Genomic DNA, 19,163 nt, shown 5'->3' with positions numbered 1-19,163 from the left:
ATAAAAGTAATTTCACTTCTCAAAATCAAGGGAGTGACTGCAATGGACTGCAATATACAGAAACACTACAATCTTGAGCCTCCTTTGTACATTTACATTTATTCATTTAGCAGACATTTTTCTCCAAAGTAACACCCATCTCATAGAAAGTTCTCCCCGTGTCTGTGTGGGTTTCCTCTGGGTGCTCTGGTTTCCTCCCACAGTCCAAAGACATGCTGTTCATGTTCACCCATAGTATTTGAGTGACAGTGAGAGTGTGTTTTACTGATGTATGGATGAGTGACCCATTGTAAGTAAGTAGTGTATCTAGCAGTGTAAGTCACCATGGTGAATAAGGTGTGTGGGATGATAACACTGCATAGTATCCATTGTGAGTGGCTTTGGAGAAAAGCATCTGCTAAGTGAATAAATGTAAAAGATATGAAAGAGAAAAAAAACCGAGACTAATGCATTTTGCTCAGTTGTACTGTTGAAAAGGAGGCCAGGAGCAGTCAAATGGTCTGTGCGTTCACAGCCTATTTCCCTCTGGCCAACATAGAAAAAACAGAGGCATTGTGGCCTTCTGCTGATGCAGGTTCCCCTGCGAGTAATATCATCATCGTTTGCACTTTAAAGCACTGGGAAACGCCCGCTGTGAGCACAGTAGTGAGACCGCAGTCTAAATGTAGCCTGGAGAAGCATTACCTCATGTACCGCTCCTCCCTTTGGCATCATCGACCAGGGAGTGCGGCTGAAAGAGGAGGAAATGCTGAGTCATTCCCAGGGAAAAGTGGACAGTGTGTGCGCGTGCGTGTGTGTGTGTGTGTGTTTTATGTCAGACGGGTAGCTGCTTGTCATCCTTGCCTTCCCACTGCTGCAGTGAATTCTGGATTTTTGTTGATAACCATAATTTAGGTGACAATTAATGTTACTATAGTACTTCTTCCAGTGTGTCCAGCTACACCTCGGTTTAATCACTGTATAGAAACATCACATGGAGAGGCTTTTATGCGCTCAGTTTGTATGTCATCTGGTAGCATAGCAGTAGCATAGCGACTGCTTTTGGCCCTCGAGGTCACAGCTTTGGATCCCACCTCCAGCTGCAGGACCCTTGAACAAGGTGCTGACCCTGAATTGCTGTAGTACAATTACCCAGCTGTATAAATGTGTAAATAATTGTATATAGCTTACCATTGAAAGCTGATCTGGAGAAAAGTGTCAGCTAATGAATAGCTGTATACCTTTTATTAGAATGAATTCATTAATTCATTTTGACCTGAAGCAATAATTATGACAGAAGAATCTACCTGCCTGAGTCCACCGAGGGAGGTAACTGCTATGCTTTCAATGTATGAATTAATGTGTTCTGTTGTCACAGGGATCAGTTTTAGGTGACAAGCTAGTCTTCACAGAAACACTACTCGCACAATAGTGACCTGGTCTATCCTTCTAGATCCACGTCATTTGTTTCAGCATCTCTACTCATTTCTGGAATTGCCAGTCTGCCATGAAGAAGGAAGAAACTGTTATGGCCTTTGCCTACTTATTCTTTCTTCCCTTCCTGTCTTAAAGAGATACTCCGGCTAACTTTGCTACACCAGCAACCTTCTGCATAAATTATTAATTTTCGTATACATTGTGGGGGGGCGCGGTGGCGCAGTGGGTTGGACTGGGTCCTGCTCTCCGGTGGGTCTGGGGTTCGAGTCCCGCTTGGGGTGCCTTGCGACAGACTGGCGTCCTGTCCTGGATGTGTCCCCTCCCCCTCCAGCCTTGCACCCTGTGTTGCCAGGTTAGGCTCTGGCTCTCCGCGACCCCATATGGGACAAGCGGTTCAGAAAATGTGTGTGTGTGTGTGTATGTGAGTATACATTGGGTCCTCAACATATGAGCACAACTGCGACAGTAAGTTTGATTGCAACTTGATTTCTTTCCAAATCCAATTAGTAATCACTATCAATAAACATTTAATAATACAGACATCTGTTTTTTCACATCAGTGACACAGAGCAGGTTTTTAAGGTCAAAAGTAGGTTACACTATCCATAATTACATTGGAATGTTCTCATTTGATTTTCACTCTTCTTCTACCCCCTTTATATACTCCACCACCACCTAATATACAGAATGGCAGGACACAGCAGTTTGGTTCCGTAAAAAAAATGCAGAAAAAGCAGTTTTGAATTCACACACACATTTCCTGAACTGCTTGTCCCATACAGGGTCGCGGGGAACCTGAGCCTACCCGGTAACAAAGGGCGCAAGGCCAGAGGGGGAGGGGACACACCCAGGACGGGACACCAGTCCGTCGCAAGGCACACCAAGTGGGACTCGAACCCCAGACCCACTGGAAAGCAGGACCCGGTCCAACCCACTGCACTACTGCGCCCCCCCAGTTTTGAATTCAATCACAGCAATACCATAAGGTCCAGGGGAAGGTGAGGCACAAGCTGATACAGAACAAGGTGTGGAGAATGAACAGATGGCCAGGATTCAGCAGCGGAGAACATCGACAAGGTGGGAACAAGGATGTTATGTTTATTCATTTAGCTAACCCTTTTCAGCAAAGTGACTTACAACATTAATCTATGCTTATTTACCAATTTATACAGCCAATTTTACTACACCAATTTAGGGCAAGTACCTTGCTCAAGGGTACTACAGCTAGAGATGGGACTTGAACCTGCAATGGAACCAAACTCAACAGCTCTAACCACTACACTACCAGCTACCTGCTGGAGGGAAATGTAGAGTCTCATGGACAGAGTTCTGGAGAGCATAACACCATTGTATTAAGTTTTCGATACAGGCAGTTTATGATGGGCTGCCTAATCCATCCATCTAGAGTATATAGCAGGTAATGTTTCCAACCTCCATCAGAGATCTCTGAGGCCAGACATCATGTTGCTGTCACAAGCTTCCAAGCAAGCCCTCCTGCTGGAGCTAACAGCTCCTTGGGAAGAACGAGTAGAAGCAGCTAATGAGATGAGGATGGTGATGTACAAGCAAGAGGCGGAGCAGTGCCGCTCAGAAGGCTGGAGGGCAAGGTATGTGCGCATTGAAGTAGGCTGCAGGGGCTTTGCTAGGAAGCCTTTGTGTAGAGTCTATGGTATGCTGGGAATCACCAGCAGCCAGAAGCGGAAGGCCATGAAAGTTGTTACTGAGGGTGCAGAGAGGATATCTAGGTGGCTGTGAATCAGGAGAAGTGAAGCCATACGGTCAAGATAGAGCCACTTGGATGGAGACTGGGGCCTGCTCAGCCCTGATCGTGCCACGCCCACACCTCCGAGCTGACACAGAACATCTGGGACGCAGCGCAGACTGGGGCATAAAAGGCTGCGTCAGACCAGCAGCTGATGCGGAACGCTGTTCAGCCTTGTTGTTTGCGACCTCCTAGCTAATTCCTGCTCCCTAACGCCTTCCCCGATCCCGTCCCTTGTTCCCACGATCCAGTACCTCTTTATGATCATTGACCTCTTGCATGTGTACCGACCTCGCTTTTTGGATTCTCCCTGTAACAACGCTTGCACCTCGATGACCAATTGCCTGTTCTTTGACCATCTCTCTTGGATTTCCCCGAATACACCACGTTTACCGCTCTGCACTTGGGTTCGCCGCTTCCTTCCGGAACGAGGCATGACAGATAGGCCCTTTTCAGGATGCTTAGCAAAGGTGTTGGTGCTGAAAGACTCAAAACTCCCCATGATGATGTGTTCAGGAGCATTCCAGGTCATTTCATGAACATGAAAAAAAAATTTAAATTGCTGTCAGACTTTTATGTAATAATTCCACTTTCTTCAACTACTCATTCTATGTAGGGTCACAGCATTCCAGAGCCTGTCCTGGAAATAAACAGAGCAAGGCAGGGTATACCATGAACATAGCATCTGTCTGTCACAGAACCTTTATTTTATTGTCTTTCATTACTTTTTAAACAACATGTGGAACATTCATTACCACCTGATTACTTTCATTTTTTTTTAAAATTATCTAATCACCTGGAAGCCAATGGAATAATCCAGTCCCACATTTCTGCTCAGTTTGGATGCAAATGTCAATACTCCTCCATTCCAGCAAATATTTTGTCCCTTCATATTCAGATTTCATGCAAACATCCATCCACTATCATGTTACACAAATGATCCAATGTATGCACAGCAGACTTGTCAAACCTTTATATGCCACACATAAACAAACTTATGAAACACACATTTATTATAGTAAACTATTGCTAAAACAGCAATTAGAATATTCAAATGAGAATCATAATTTTCCTTAAGAATTAACATATGCCCTTTCATAATTATTTTGGGATTGAACCCACTTACCTGCCCAAACATATCAGAGTAATATGACAGTAAATACATGCAGAGAACAAAACAACAACAACAAAAAAAACACCAACAGGGCCAAACATTCTCAAATATGATTTTTTTGTTTTGATGTATAGGCTGACTTGAAGCAAACTGTTCGTTTAAAACTTCTGGCTCATTATATTTTCCCATTCTTTGTTCTAATTTATTGTTTCCGGTTGAATCTCTGTACATCTGAACAGTTGTCTGTTCAGTACATTATTTATTTAATCTTAAGACTGTCCAGTTTTCATGTACAGAACACCTATAGACAATTCTCTCTAAAGATTCAGCCAGTACATGAATTATTATTATATCCAGCAGTTTTTAAAATTATACAGTATACATTGTAACTCTAAAGACAGTGTTACTTTTAAGTTGTATTTCTAATATTGATACTAGTCCCAATTAGGCTCTCTATATCAAAGAATGGGCCCTGTATTTTGTACATGAATGTGAGATAAAGAATGATGGTGTGCCCCTTTTTGCATTTTGCAAATGTTTTGCACCAAAGCGCCAGTCTAGAAACCAGAATTTGTTTTTCTCTGTGGAGAACATTTTAGGATAAAGACAACTTGGGTCAAGAGAGCCTTAGTGTTTATTCTATTTGTATGTTGGTTGCTAAATAAACACAATCAAAGTAGATCCCATTACACTTTAAGTGGATAATGTTTATTATCAGTTCCTAGGAAAGAAGGAATGTTTTTGCAATGGCACTTAAAATAAAAACAAACTCAAAACCACACACACACGTACACTCTTCTGATGCAGAGTCCTCCATTTATACACTGCATGTTGCTGCAATACCTTATACTGCTAAAGTACTGCAACATCAGTACATTGTTTGTTCACCCTCTGCATTTTGCAGTTTTTGGCCATTTGTTGCATAATTATACTGATCAATAATCCTCTCTCAATGGTATTAAGAATAAGTGAGTTTTAGGGGAAAACTAATGAGTTATTCTTTTAAAACAAAGTTTCTCCCCTTATAACTGAAAAGATATTAGATTTCTCCCTTCTGTCAACATCAATCTGTCAGTCCTAAGTAGCTTTAAAAACCCACAGCCTTCTTAAGTTGCTCAGAGTCCCCTCCACCCAACTGCCTCCGATCTTCAGTCAGCTGAGGTGTCGGGGCTCACCTTGTCTGGGCCCAGGTGTAATTTTTTTTATTTCAATTAGGGTAATTAGAAATACTTGTTTTATGAGGCTACGTATCAGCATAGACAAACCTTCCCAGCATGCACCATTTTCTCTCAGTCACAACAGAGACTTAAACAAGGCAGCTGTTAACCAGCAATAGTTGCTATAATTGTTTATTTTGCCAGCTTTCCCAAAGGATAAGGACAATGTTTCATGAAACCATAGTTTAACTAAGAACTCTTAAGGGACGTCATTCTAATGGAATTTCAGTTCAAGTTCAGTCATCATCTTTGATATGTTTGACATTGTGCAGCTTAACACAACTGCGCATAGTTATGCAGTGTTGCAAGCTGACATGCCCAGGACAACTGGAAGAGATCATGAGCTTTATCACCTGTAAAACACTCCAAAACCACAAATATTCACTGCAGCACACATACAAGAGAAAATCCTAACACTTTCATCAAGTTTATTTCTTCCATGGCCATGATGAAACTGGACAGAAGATTTTTCTCTGCTGCATCACTGGTCACACTGGTACTGTGATACATGCATCTATGACAAAATTTGAACATGGTTTTCCCCCCCTTCCCAGCTCCTCAGTTTATTAACAGAATGTTTATTTACGAGAATAGTCATTTCCTGGGGTGCCCAGAGCTCTGAATTCTTCATAATCTTGCTGCTACTCCCTTATGAACAATGCTGAGTATTAAAACGTATGGAATATAATAGTCACAGCAAAGAAAAGGTACCTTTTGCACCATGTCTTATGAAAGGCAAGACATTTTTACAACATTCATGTTCCAGAAACAGAACTTTCTTAATCTCCACCATTTTGATTGAGGCAAGAACTTTAAAACTGAATGTTAGACCCCTAAGCACCTATTAAACATAAAACTTGTAATATTACATAGACTACACCTTAACAAATCAAGATTATACAAGAGCAAAAACAAGGATGTTCAAATTTTTAATATTTTACCTCAGAAAAAGTTGTTACACAACTCTTCACAGCCCAGTGTAAAACTATACACCTCATATCACTTAGTTCTTTTTTAAAAAAAAACAATCACTATGTCAGAGGCTTCTTAGACATATAAAAATACAATAAAATGACAGAACAGGAACATTTTGTACTTTGTACGCAACAGGTATTACTGCATTCAATACAAAATGTCTGCATGGTTTATTATACAGTGCAGGAAGGACACAGGACATGGCCTGAAAAAAATACTCAAGAGTTCAAATAATGCAGCAGTGTTTCAATACTGAGACAGACGTGATTAATTAAAAAAAAAAAAAAAAACCCAAGGTCTTGTGCAATGACGTCACGTCGTATACACCAAAGCAAACAGGCACATTTCAAGACTTTTGAATACAAGGACAAGGTGAATCCCACAGAATTCATCAATCCTATACCTATTCCATCCTCAGAGAATTCTCATCTCATGGAGCCCTGATATACATTTATTCATAACGTTTATCTACGTGCAACTGACCCGAACCCTTCATCCATACACCTGAGACACTTGACTGTGAGCGAGGCACGAGAGACTGTTTGACGGTGAGCTTTCCCGCTTCAAACCGTGACGTAAACCGACGCAGAGCTGTGAGTTCTGGAGCCGTGTGGCTTCCCCGGTGAGGACCTTCTTCTTCACTTCAGCAGGGACAGCCGGCGGCTCAGAGCAGCAGACAGCGGCGCGACCAGCGGCCCGGCGCGCGGGGTCTCTTCTGCAGCGCGGCGCGCGTCGCCGTCTCGAACACGTCCCGCACGCCTTCCTTCGACCTGGCCGAGCACTCCACGTAGTCGTAGGCGCCGATGCGCACGGCCATGGCCCGGCCGTCCTCGGCTTTCACGGGCTCCTGCTTCAACCGCGACAGCTCGGTCCGGATGCCCTCGTCGTGCCGCAGGTCCTTCTTGTTGGCCACGAGGATGATGGGCACGCTGGGGCAGAAGTGCTTTACCTCCGGCACCCACTTTTCGGGAATGTTTTCTAGCGAGTCCGGGCTATCTACGGAGTAGCACATCAGGATGACGTCCGTGTCCGGGTACGAGAGAGGGCGGAGCCTGTCGTAGTCCTCCTGGCCGGCCGTGTCCCACAGTGCCAGCTGCACCTGCTTGCCGTCCACCTCGATGTCCGCCACGTAGGTCTCGAACACGGTGGGCACGTAGACCTCGGGGAACTCGTCCTTACTGAACACGATCAACAGGCACGTCTTCCCGCAGGCGCCGTCTCCCACCACCACTAGTTTCTTACGAATTGCGGCCATTCCTTTCTTTTTTCCTTATGTTACATAAAGCTTTAAGCGTACAGCACCTAAGCTCACGAGCGCTGAAAAACTGCTTCCGAGGAGTATACCCACTTCTACTCCAACCATTCAACAACTCCCTGACTGTTTTCCAGCGTGAGCCGCCTATCCTTTATAAAGCGCCAGTTCCTTTCCTAATATAGCAAACCAATCAGAAAGGGAGAGATGAGGTCATTGTTTTAGAAGTGCAATCTCATTGGCCCTGCCGTCTACAGCACAAATGGAGGAGGAGCCTATTGCCACGAGGATTCCGAAACACGGCGTCCCGGAAACTGCCGTCCAGTGTACGCACTCGGACTGTTCGTCCTGGCCGAGTGTAGCAAAGGCAGTAACGGTCACTTCACAGCGGTGTCGCTGTGATTTGCGGGCAGCTGCAAACGCCAATGGTTAGAAGTATAGCCTAGAAATCGAAGTTGGAATTGTACCTCCCCTAGCAGCCCCAGCATGGTTGTTTTTCTCAATCACACACTGTGATTAAAAAGTTACTCAATCGAACTAATGGCTAGATCATTAAACATAAATGAGTATGACAACTTAACACTTTAGAGAAAAACAGCAGGTAAATGAATACATATTATTAAAGAAGAGGCTCCGAAGATGCAACAAGTCATGTAACTATTAGATTGTGTTGAAGTTGTAAGAGAAAAAAGTAGTAAAATTAATTGGCCACCTTTTGAGTTTCACAGTTTGAGGAATATGAAACTTCACTTGCTCTACTGTGGTGTGGTGTCTTGGTTTTACGTGTGTAGAGAGTGTACCGTCTTGATGCAGAGATGATGGAAATTCGGAATGCTAGATGGTGCTTATATATCCCACTCACTGGTAGAAAAAAATTGCAGTCTCAGACCTGCAAAAATGATCACATAGATCATCTTTTTTACATTTTCAGTGAAATTCTTACTCACCTGTCAGTATTACATCTTCATAACGGCTATTTTAATGTAACTTTTGTCATTTTCATTTATTATAGAGTAACTAAGTCAACTACATCAGTCAACTTTTTTCAAAAGAGGAAAAATTTTCCTAAGTGTTTTCTCGACAACATGTACCGACTCCGGCAACCAGTTATTTTACATGATATGGAATTGTGGCAGCATTATAAAGTAATTACGCAATTTAAAAAATACAGTGTTAATAAGGATAGACTTTGCCATATTATATGAACATAGCCAATAGGTGGGGCTATCACCCAAAAAAGAGGACAGTTGCAACATACTTTGGGAACTACACATTTTTATGTCAACAGTGACAGTACTGTAGAGTATTTTATCCCCTTCAGCCCCTGCCTGTTAGTACTCTTAATCAAGGTACTTACCCTGGTGCACCTTGGACCAGATGCCAGTCCACTGCAGAACAACAAGACAATGGTACTTCATTTTAATCTGTTGTAGCACATTTAGATTTTTGTAGGACCCCGTTTTATGAGGGCTGATATTTACCGATTTATACATCTGGGTTTTTACTGCAGAAATTCAGGGAAAAGTATTTTGTTCAGATGTACTACAGCAAGAGGCAGGATACAAACCAGGGAGTTCACGCATACTGACACCCTTTGGCAGACAGGAATGACAAGCAACATGTCAAGTGTAGGATGATGCGTAACCGGTTGGGTCAGGGTGATGCATAGACAGTATACTATAAACTTTAGCCCAACATGCTCTCAGAATCAGAACTTAAAAATGTGTTGTTAAAACACTAGGAGAATTATCTATCAAAATACTAAATAGCAGAGGGTGAATCATTTCTGTAAATTGTGCTTGTGAGAAAGGTAGTGCATATATACAAATACAGTGGCTGTGCACAACAGAAAGGTAAATCTTTTATTACTTTATGTGTGTGAAAGGAATTTTCTTTCCTTTTCCGGAACCGATCAGCCGCAGGAGATCCGCACAAAACACTCGAGCACTGGAGACCTTTGACACTGAGGGAGCTCCGGATAGCTGGATCTGTCTCTCTCATCGGTTTGCGTTGCCGCCTTTTATTTGCAAGCTTATTCATACGTCACGTCATCATAAGGCACGGCAACACTTTATTATATAAACTTCCCTTGCGTCCGACGCACAAATGATCTAGTCCGGACAAAAGTGCGTCGGGACGTATCCTAAAAAGGTCAACAAAATTTCTTTGCGTCTCGTTTCCCTACCAATATTTTCTATTGGGTTAAAAAGAACATGATGATGAAGCCAAGGCGACGCAACATACATTTTGACCATATTTTTCACACCACATTCGAACGAACAATTTTCCACACAACATGCGCCGGTAGCCAACTGCGTACGGCCAATGAAATGAGCAAAAAATGTCGCTTGAAAGCGAAAAGACATGTAATAGCTCGCGTTAAAGTGACTTTGACTGACAGCTGACAATGGCCAATGAAATCCACAGCAGATGTCACGGTTTGCAGTAATACTAATAGTGACTTGATTAGTTTGAAGGAGTGAAAGTTAAAATCGACAAAAGAAAAATAATAATAATTATGATAGGAGGGTGCCAAACGAAACTGAGTAAAAGTACTTTTTTTCTTTAAGTACTTCATATTTAAGAAAATGTAAAAAGAAAAAATGACAAAAGATCTCAGATTATGAGTAACGGAGTATAATGTAACGCATTACTCCCTACTGCTGATATTAATGCACCTGCCACTCTGCCCAATCGTAATATGAGCATTTGTAAAAGCAGGAACCTCTTATTTTTGGTTTTGACTTTGCTCCCCCCAGATCTCTTTCACAGAAGTTCTGAACATAACTAAAAATAAAATTATAAGTCCGATATTTAGCTCCTGTAGAAGTATAACATTCCAGAAACTTAAATATGATAGGAATGAAAACTACCTTACAAGTATTTTGACTATTGTTGTAATCAGACTATTACCATTGTGTACATTTATATTTACATTTATTCATTTAGCAGACGCTTTTTGTCCAAAGCGACGTACATATCTCAGCAAAAGTACAAGCAAAAAAAGTTGCACTTTTATCCTTGGTTGTTAACATGTGATTATCTTCTAATCTTGCACTCACTGCTTTGTACGAACCTAACATCACTTTGAAAGAAAACGTCAAATAAATAAAGATGTTGTTGTTCTTTTGTTATTGTTATTGTTGTTATTTGATGGCCGACCTGTCACTCTCTTACCGGATATTTCCATATATGGTCAGGGGGGCGGGTTTTACTGGCTCACCTTGTACAGGGGCGGATCCTTTAATAAATCCAGAAGTAAATTGTGATGTTGCGGCTGGCAGGCAACCATTATCGAGAAGCTGGAGTCCTGCCCGAGGGGGTGAAAAGCGAGATCATTTGATTTATTGATGATCCACTTGTCTGACTGTTGAAGGACAGTGAATCACCGCCGGCAGTGATTTATACGCGTACAGAAAAGCGGAGAAAATGAAGGTTGCGGGTGCAGTGGCGGGGCTCTTCTTCATGTGCCTGACTTGCTGTTTACCTGTGACTCCTTCGGTGAGCAGAAGTGATACTTTCCTTTAACCTCGTTTATGCACACTTGTATTTTTTGTAGTTGTTGGTCCTGCTGTTATATAATGTCTTCACTCTAATTTCTTCAGATGTGAAGCTGCGTATAAAGAATAAATCACGTCTCTCCTGTAAATATTATAATCAGAGCAAAACAGTACAAGAAGATGTGCTTTCGAATCTCTGAGTGGCATCTCTCTTTCATACAATGAATTATGGAGAAGTCTTGTTGTTGCCCCACCTGGCTTTTAGTTTCACTTACAATTTCAAACGTCTGTCAGTGTAATGGACCATTATTTGCCTGAAATGAGACATTATTTCACTTGATAAACAAATTGAAGATTGATTACTGAAAGAAGGTGCGGTGGCGCAGTGGGTTGGACCGCAGTCCTGCTCTCCGGTGGGTCTGGGGTTCGAGTCCCGCTTGGGGTGCCTTGTGACGGACTGGCGTCCCGTCCTGGGTATGTCCCCTCCCCCTCCGGCCTTACGCCCTGTGTTGCCGGGTAGGCTCCGTGACCCCGTATGGGACAAGCAGTTCTGAAAATGTGTGTGTGTGTGTGATGTTTCAACGAAGTTTTAGAGCAAAGCTTAACGTGACATATAGAGTTTTGTCTATGACTAATGGGACGGATATGTGGTACTATAGTACATCCTAAAGAAGGGAGCACAGCCCAGTGAGGATGTGCATAATTTAAAGTGCAGTTTTAAGCTTTTTCATTTTCTACATCTCAGTCAAGGGGGCAGGTAATAGTATTGGTGGTTGTATGCTTCCAATATCAGTGCTGTTGTCAATATATTAGAACATGGAAGTCCAGCATGTCCACTGGAAGCTGTTTTGTTGGACACGTGGACAACAAAGTGAGAGACAGATGTTTTGATTATTAACAATATTGTGACACACAGCACTCTGGGTTTCAATGGGGTGAAGAAGGATGTACAGGCAGCATTCATCTCAAATGTTTAATTTGAACAACAAGACACAGGGGTAAAATGCTCTTGGTCTGAGGACCCATTTTCCACAAGGACCTGTGCCTCAAGCCAGCCTTCCCAGCCTGCTTAGCACCCCCAGGTATTCATTCATTTTTACACTGGAGAACACAGTCACCCCATTAGTTTCCCCATAAATTGCCCTAATGGTTGAACCCTCTATTATTTTTTACCCACAATTCACCTATTTACAGTAAACTAATCTTCCCGCCCAAACACACGGTAACATGGGTCATTATATTATGCTGGGGCAGCATGGTGGTGCAGAGAGTACTGCTGCCTCCTCCCAGATCCTGGACTGTGAGTTTGTGCATGGGTTCGAGTACAGCTCAGTCTGTGTGGAATTTGCATGTTTGGGTCCTTTCCACCTACAGTCCAAAGACATGTTTCAGGTGATCTGTTGATTCTAAACTGCATGTACTGCGTGTACATGTCAATGAATGAGTATGTGTGATCTGTGAACAGGAATGGCATCGCATCCAGGATGTACCCAACTTTGCACAGTACGTTTCTGCGATAAGTTCCAGACCACTGAGACACTGCATTTGACAGGTGGTTATTGATAATAGACGCATATACTCTATGGAGGGTCATGGTAAATACACATTAACTAAGAGTGTATTTCTCACCAGGTAACACACCATATGACCTTCTTACATGTTGAGCTGGCCTTATAAATCTAAGGAAGTCACACTTCAAACACCACATGTATAAATAAATCATACAGTAAATTGATAGCAAAACCTGATAAAAAATTTATAATATTCTATGTAACAATACATACAATACTATAAACACACTATAACATAATATAGTATGTTTCCAGAGAAAGTATATATATATATATATATATCATACTTGTGAGTATATGATTGTCAATTGTTTGAGCCAAGTGGCTTTTTCCTTTGAGGTGTCTGGGTTTCTTCCAACATTACATCATGCCGTGTTGTACATGAATGGATGATGTTGGCTTGCATGACTGAATTTGATATTTTGGGAAGTAATCTCCCGCACATATATTTGGCCTTTCAGCAGTCTTCTTGTCTGTGTCAGTTTACACTTAGATGCAGGTAGTGACTTTTCTTACATTGAACACATGATATGCTTTCCTTATTGTTTCTGCGCTTTAGCACTGTGCCAGTCTTTGAGTTCTTGTGTGTGTGTGACTGGGAGGATGTGTTTTGCATCATTTTAAATGAGAATTGAAGGTAAAAAAAAAAACAAATTGTCATTTTGTTCGGTATCTTTTACTCAAGCTGGCAATGAAAGGTTTGGTAAATCTTCAAAATTATTGATAAAAGGGAATCATTGTTTAGATTACCCATGTAACTGTATCATATTTCCCAGGGCTATTTAATGGCACGAGAGGTTCTGTTTTAATTGGGGGTCTTGAAAGCTGGTGAAGAGAATCACTTTTCTACCTCATATAGAGAGCATACAGTGCAATGTTAGGAAGACAGTTCCTGAACTAGAAATATCTTCATAGTCACATTTCAATGCACGTTCTGTAGTGGATTTTGTTTCCGAGAAATATTTTAATTAGACTACTTAAACTACTTTATTAATATGCATTTTAGAAAATAAATTAATAATGGCATGCAACTTCTGCATATCTTAGAAGCAAATTAAAACAAATTACTTCCAAATTGGTAATGAGCAAAAACAGTAGAGTTCCATGTTCCATAAATTAATGTACCCTGCTGTGACCATGCCCGAACGATTTTTCTGGCACCAGTTACATTACATATTCTTCCATCACTTAACTTCCATTTCTGAAGATGTAACAAGGTGTAAAAACACTGTACAGTTAGACTATTACTGCCTTTCGATTTATGTTTATTGATGACATTGGATGGATAATGTTGGCTGTTGTCTTAATGTCCATCTCTCTCCATTGTTGCTGACTACAACTTGCAGACCAGTTTTTCTTGTCCAGAAGGCAGTGCGTGAAAAGGAGATGTGCTGAAATGCATTTCATAATTGGGGCAAAATAAGGAGTGAGTGTTTCAGTGTGATGTTGGTGTGAGATTGTTTGTACAGCCGTGACGGTGTGCGTTGAAATGGATGTGTGCGGTAGTGTGATTGTGAGAGAGAGTATCTATTGGAGAGTGAGAGGGTGGCATAGCGAGTAGCACTGCTGTTTCACAGCGCCTGGGTGGTGTGAGAGGACGTGGATTCGATCCCCGCTCAATCTGTGTGGAGTTTACATGTTGTCCCCGCGTCTGCATGGGTTTCCTCCGGGTGCTCTGGTTTCCTCCCACAGTCCCAAGATGTGCTGTTTAGGTTCCCCCATAGTGTATGGGTGACAGAGGGAGTGTGTTCTACTGGTGTATGGATGAGTGTCCCATTGTAGGGTAGTGTATCTACCAGTGTAAGTCACCTTGGTGAACAAGGTGTGTGTGGGCTGATAACACTACATAGAGTTTACTGGAAGTTGCTTTGAAGAAAAGCATGTGCTAAATGAATAAATGTATCTCTGAGATGGTGTTTATGAGAGTGTCTGAGTATTCATGTGAGAACTAAATTTTGATATAAGGGATGGAATCTCCCTGATTTTTAGCCTCCATTCTTGGTAATGGAAAAACTCTTGACATTACATGGTCATCATGACATTATGTTTGTTATGCAGCTAAATTCCTGAATACGTGCTTAAGTATAATGTCATCAATACCAGGTTGTGTTGTTTGTGTAAGATGATTAAGAAACACATGAACCATCCTGCGATTCACTACCATTTCTAGGGATAAATTCCTGACATTTTTTTAATTTGGTTTGTTGTTGCTGACCATGTCTGGTTGAGTGACAGAGCAGAAAATACACTTGCCAGGCTTATCTTCATAAATCAAGGCTATACTACAAAAGTCTGCAGTTTCTGTTAGCAGAAGTATTTTACAGTTAGATCCTTTTTTATATATATATGTATATTTAATTGTTGTGGTTAATCTGTTCGAGCAATCTCTGGCATAAGAATTTTCTTCGGGATGAATAATGTTCTATCTTATCTCATTTCTTATCCTTGCTTCTTCTACAATGGCAGTATTCATTCCTCCTGGAGGACATGGAAGGGTCCAGCGATGATCAGGAATTTTCAGGCTCTGGGGACTGGATCTATAAGGACAGTGTAACAGGTAACCCCTGTAATGTAACTAATAATAAATTAAAAATAAAAAGTAGTGCTGCCTTTGGTGCAAAATGACCGTACTTTTATTTTAACATTCACTTGCAGATTTGCTTACTAAATTCTATGAGTAAGAACAGTTTTCCTTTTTTTACTTGAATTTAATTGTGAGCATATGATTATCCTTTCATTTAAATGTCTGAATTATCCAGATACATATACAGTATGCATTAGATATTTTCCGTGTTGCATTCGTGATATAGCTTTTTAAGACTGCAGAAGTAGTCCTTCCGCAATGAAATAGGTTTTCACTGCCTGTTGTTGTGGGAGTAAAGCAGTCAAAGGTTACATTGTTGAAATAACAGAACTGAGCTCACAATTCCTGTTCTTCTCTCCTGTATGCAGAGACAAAAATCGTGGACCAGTCGACCAAGTGGCCATCAGCTAGGTTGCAGCCCAACGACTTTGATTATTCCGGGGATGGCAGGCTTAGAGGAGAGAGGAGTGAAAACTCCATGTTTGATTTTGACCTTGAAGACCAAAATGAGATCATCCCACACGTTAGGACTAAAGATCTGGACAGCAGAATATTTGTGAGGAGCCATTCTGTTTATACTCTCTATATTTAATTATGCAGACAAAAATTCACAGTTATTAAAATTTACAGTTGTTATGCAGACAAAAATTTAGTCAAAGTTAAGAGCATCTTTTCTTTTCTCCCCCCTCTCCCCCCTCCCAGTTTAATTGTGGTGAATAACTCAGTTCTTATGAGTCCCCCTCAAAGAGATGACACCTAGTCTAATGTCTGTTTAATAGCAGAAGCCTAGTTTGACATGCATACAGTAAGCCACCTGCTTTTCCCCCCATGGGTGGCATAACACTCTTAGAGTTAATTCCTCTTTGCTCAGTTCTGCCCACTAATTTACAGGACCTCAGCTGACCGTAGGTATCACTGTGAGCAGTGAGGGGGAGAAGAGCAACTGTCTCACCTGTATCAGAGAACACGGGACAGTTTGTGCTCATTAGGCATGTGGCAGTTTATAAATATGCCACTGGCCATGCGGCTGCCTTTGTACTTTACTGATGTACTGTGCCTTCCCAAAGTATTCAGCTCCTTTGAAACAAAATAATTCCAGGATTACTTATACACCTTTTTTAATATGCATTTTCATTAAAATCTGTATTTCTACTGATTCATTTTAAACAGAATTCTTCTACATGTAATTCAGTAGCAGAGGATGTTAAAAAGTCAGAAATTTAGTTATGCTGGTTGCACATGTTATTTCTTTTAGCTGACACTTTTCTCCAAAGCAACTTACAATGTTAAGTTTCTATTACAAGCTTCTTCCCATTATTTTCTCATTTATACAGCTGGGTAACTTTGTTTCATAACATTTGACTTATATATTTGCTGTTAGGGGGTGCGGTGGCGCAGTGGCGCAGTGGGTTGGACCAGGTCCTGCTCTCTGGTGGGTCTGGGGTTCAAGTCCTGCTTGGGGTGCCTTGTGATGGACTGGTGTCCTGTCCTGGGTGTGTCCCCTCCCCCTCTGGCCTTATACCCTGAGCTGCTGGGTTAGGCTCTGTGACCCTGTATGGGACAAGTGGTTCAGAAAGTGTGTGTTTGTGTGTATTTGCTGTTATTAAAATTAGCAAAGCTGTACATGCAGTGTTGTGTTGCTGTCTAAGATTATTTCTTATTGATGTTACAGGATAATGCTGACATGAGCTGGCCAGAGACACTAGCCTTTGGAAAGAGCAGGGGTGTTCTGAACAGGTCTGAAGTCCTTGCAGGTATGGTATGTTGTATGTTTGCATTCCAAGTATTTAAAGCAGTGCCCTGTTCTTTTTTGACACTTCTTCCACTGGTTTTAGGGAAGGTTTTTATGGTGAGCACACCTACTGAGATTACGCACAGCTGCAGGTGTGCTTTAAAGAGCCTTGTCTCTCAAGGTTCTGCCTTTCCTTTCCAGGTGTTGTTGCTGCAGGCCTGGTGGCATTGGCTATGGCTATCATGATGGTATCTTTCATGGTCTACAAGCTCAAGAAGAAGGATGGGGGCAGCTATGACACTGGCAGCCCCAATGAGAAATATCAGAAGCCCCAAAAAAAAAAGGAATTCTTTGTTTAACTTCCCTTTACTGAATATACTGAACATTTGTCTAATCTGCCTATGTCTTTCTATGTGTGTGTTATAGAGGAAGAGCTCCTCTTCAGTTTCTCTCCATCACCAAAGCCCAGTGTCCCTTGTCTGTCATTTTTTTTATGGGAGGAGTGCTGTTTTTCCAGTCATTTTTATGTAATACAAGAATAATTAGCTTTTTTTCTGTGGGTAGCCTTCTAATTCACTTTTCTCAGGTGTTAATATAAATTGATAAATATATTTTAGAAGTGTATGTAAATTTATTCCTATGTGCATATTGGGTCAATGGCTAAAGGTTTCAGTGAGTACTTATCTGAAGGTCAGTAAAGTGTAGAAAAATAATAATAGAACACATCTTAAACACAAGACAGATAAGTTTAAAAAAGAACTGGTGGAATTTGATGTTAAATTTAATCATTTGTTGAAAAGTGCAAGAACTAAATGATGATGATCAATGCAAATTTAATCCTGAAGGTTGAAGATTTGAGTGATAATTATATAAGCAGTGTTCAGCGTGCTGGGCTATGAGTATCCATCAATGCATGTTCATTGTTTCTGCTTCTAGTCATCTGTAAATGTGCCTTAATTCTGTTGTTGGCAAGCTCACTTGGAAAAATATTTGCCTTTTGCTGAGTATGTGGAGACATTTATGCATATTTACAAAGTCTCCCTTTCTACAGAAAAACAACTTTGCAATTATAATGGTGGATGTTCAGGGTCAAGAACTAAATATATTATCTTTTTTAAGAAGATATAGCTCAAGAAACATGTACAGTATATTGATGCCTTACACACACATTGTCTGAACCGCTTGGCCCATGCGGGGTTGCGGTGGGCCAGACCCTAACCCGGCAACACAGGGCATAAGGCTGGAGGGGGAGGGGACGCGCCCAGGATGGGATGCCAGTCCATCGCAAGGCACCACAACCAGGGCTTGAACCCTAAACCTACCAGAAAGTAGGCCCTGGCCACACCCACTGTGCCACCACATCCCCTTGATGCCTTCTGTATGTGAAAATATTACAGTGTAAAGCTCCTTACAGTTTTGACCTTTCTTTCTAAAATTAAGCGGTTAAACAGCTGTTGACAGAGACGAGAATCTGAGAAACATCTATTATGTCACCATGTGTGGAATAAGTTGTAATACATTTGCATTTCATCCAAAGGTTCCCATTTCAAGGGGAATTGTCACTTAAAATTTTTTTAAGAATTGATCAAATCAGAAACGGTCTTAATTGATTTTAATGCACTTGATTTAATGAAACCGAACCAACAATGTTTCTTGCACTTTCATGTGTGGCCCTGAAACTGGCTTAGCCACAAATTTCAGCTAGGTGGTAGTTTAGCTGTACAAGTTAAAAGCACTGTATGCAGACTGCACAGGGTCAACAGAATGATCACAGTGCAAAACAAAGATATATGTCAATATAAATATTTAGTTACACATGCCAGCCTCCCCTTGCGATGGATTGGCATCCCGTCAAGGGTATACCCCTCCACCCCTACAGCCTTGCGCCCAGTGTTTCCAGGATAGGCTCCAGCCCACTGTGACCCCACTCGGGACATATGGAAATTGGATTGCTTTGGATTGGATGCCAGCCTCCTGTCATCCAGTGTTCAGTCTTTATTTTTATTTTTCATACCGTAAGTTATTTTTTTCAAATGAAAT

General features: G+C 41.5%; 2 protein-coding genes across 2 annotated transcripts; one reads left to right on the top strand and one right to left on the bottom strand.

Annotated features, from left to right (window-relative positions):
• Nucleotides 1–5,614: 5,614 nt before the first annotated feature.
• LOC108929208 (rho-related GTP-binding protein RhoB-like) lies at nucleotides 5,615–8,777 on the bottom strand. Its single transcript, XM_029254171.1, has one exon. It carries the CDS (start codon nucleotides 7,737–7,739, stop codon nucleotides 7,149–7,151), a length of 591 nt encoding a protein of 196 aa, XP_029110004.1. The 5' UTR covers nucleotides 7,740–8,777; the 3' UTR covers nucleotides 5,615–7,148.
• A 2,209-nt stretch (nucleotides 8,778–10,986) lies between these two features.
• Nucleotides 10,987–18,235, top strand: LOC108929351 (syndecan-1-like). The gene is made up of 5 exons (XM_018743801.2): nucleotides 10,987–11,237; nucleotides 15,274–15,364; nucleotides 15,760–15,947; nucleotides 17,064–17,145; nucleotides 17,325–18,235. Exons 1-5 carry the CDS (start codon nucleotides 11,166–11,168, stop codon nucleotides 17,480–17,482), a joined length of 591 nt encoding a protein of 196 aa, XP_018599317.1. The 5' UTR covers nucleotides 10,987–11,165; the 3' UTR covers nucleotides 17,483–18,235.
• The last annotated feature ends 928 nt before the right edge of the window (nucleotides 18,236–19,163 follow it).

This window comes from Scleropages formosus, chromosome 1 (genome assembly GCF_900964775.1).
Source record: "Scleropages formosus chromosome 1, fSclFor1.1, whole genome shotgun sequence".
Taxonomy (NCBI): domain Eukaryota; kingdom Metazoa; phylum Chordata; class Actinopteri; order Osteoglossiformes; family Osteoglossidae; genus Scleropages; species Scleropages formosus.
Note: the sequence above shows the minus strand (reverse complement) of the source record. Positions and strands in the feature narration are given on the sequence as shown.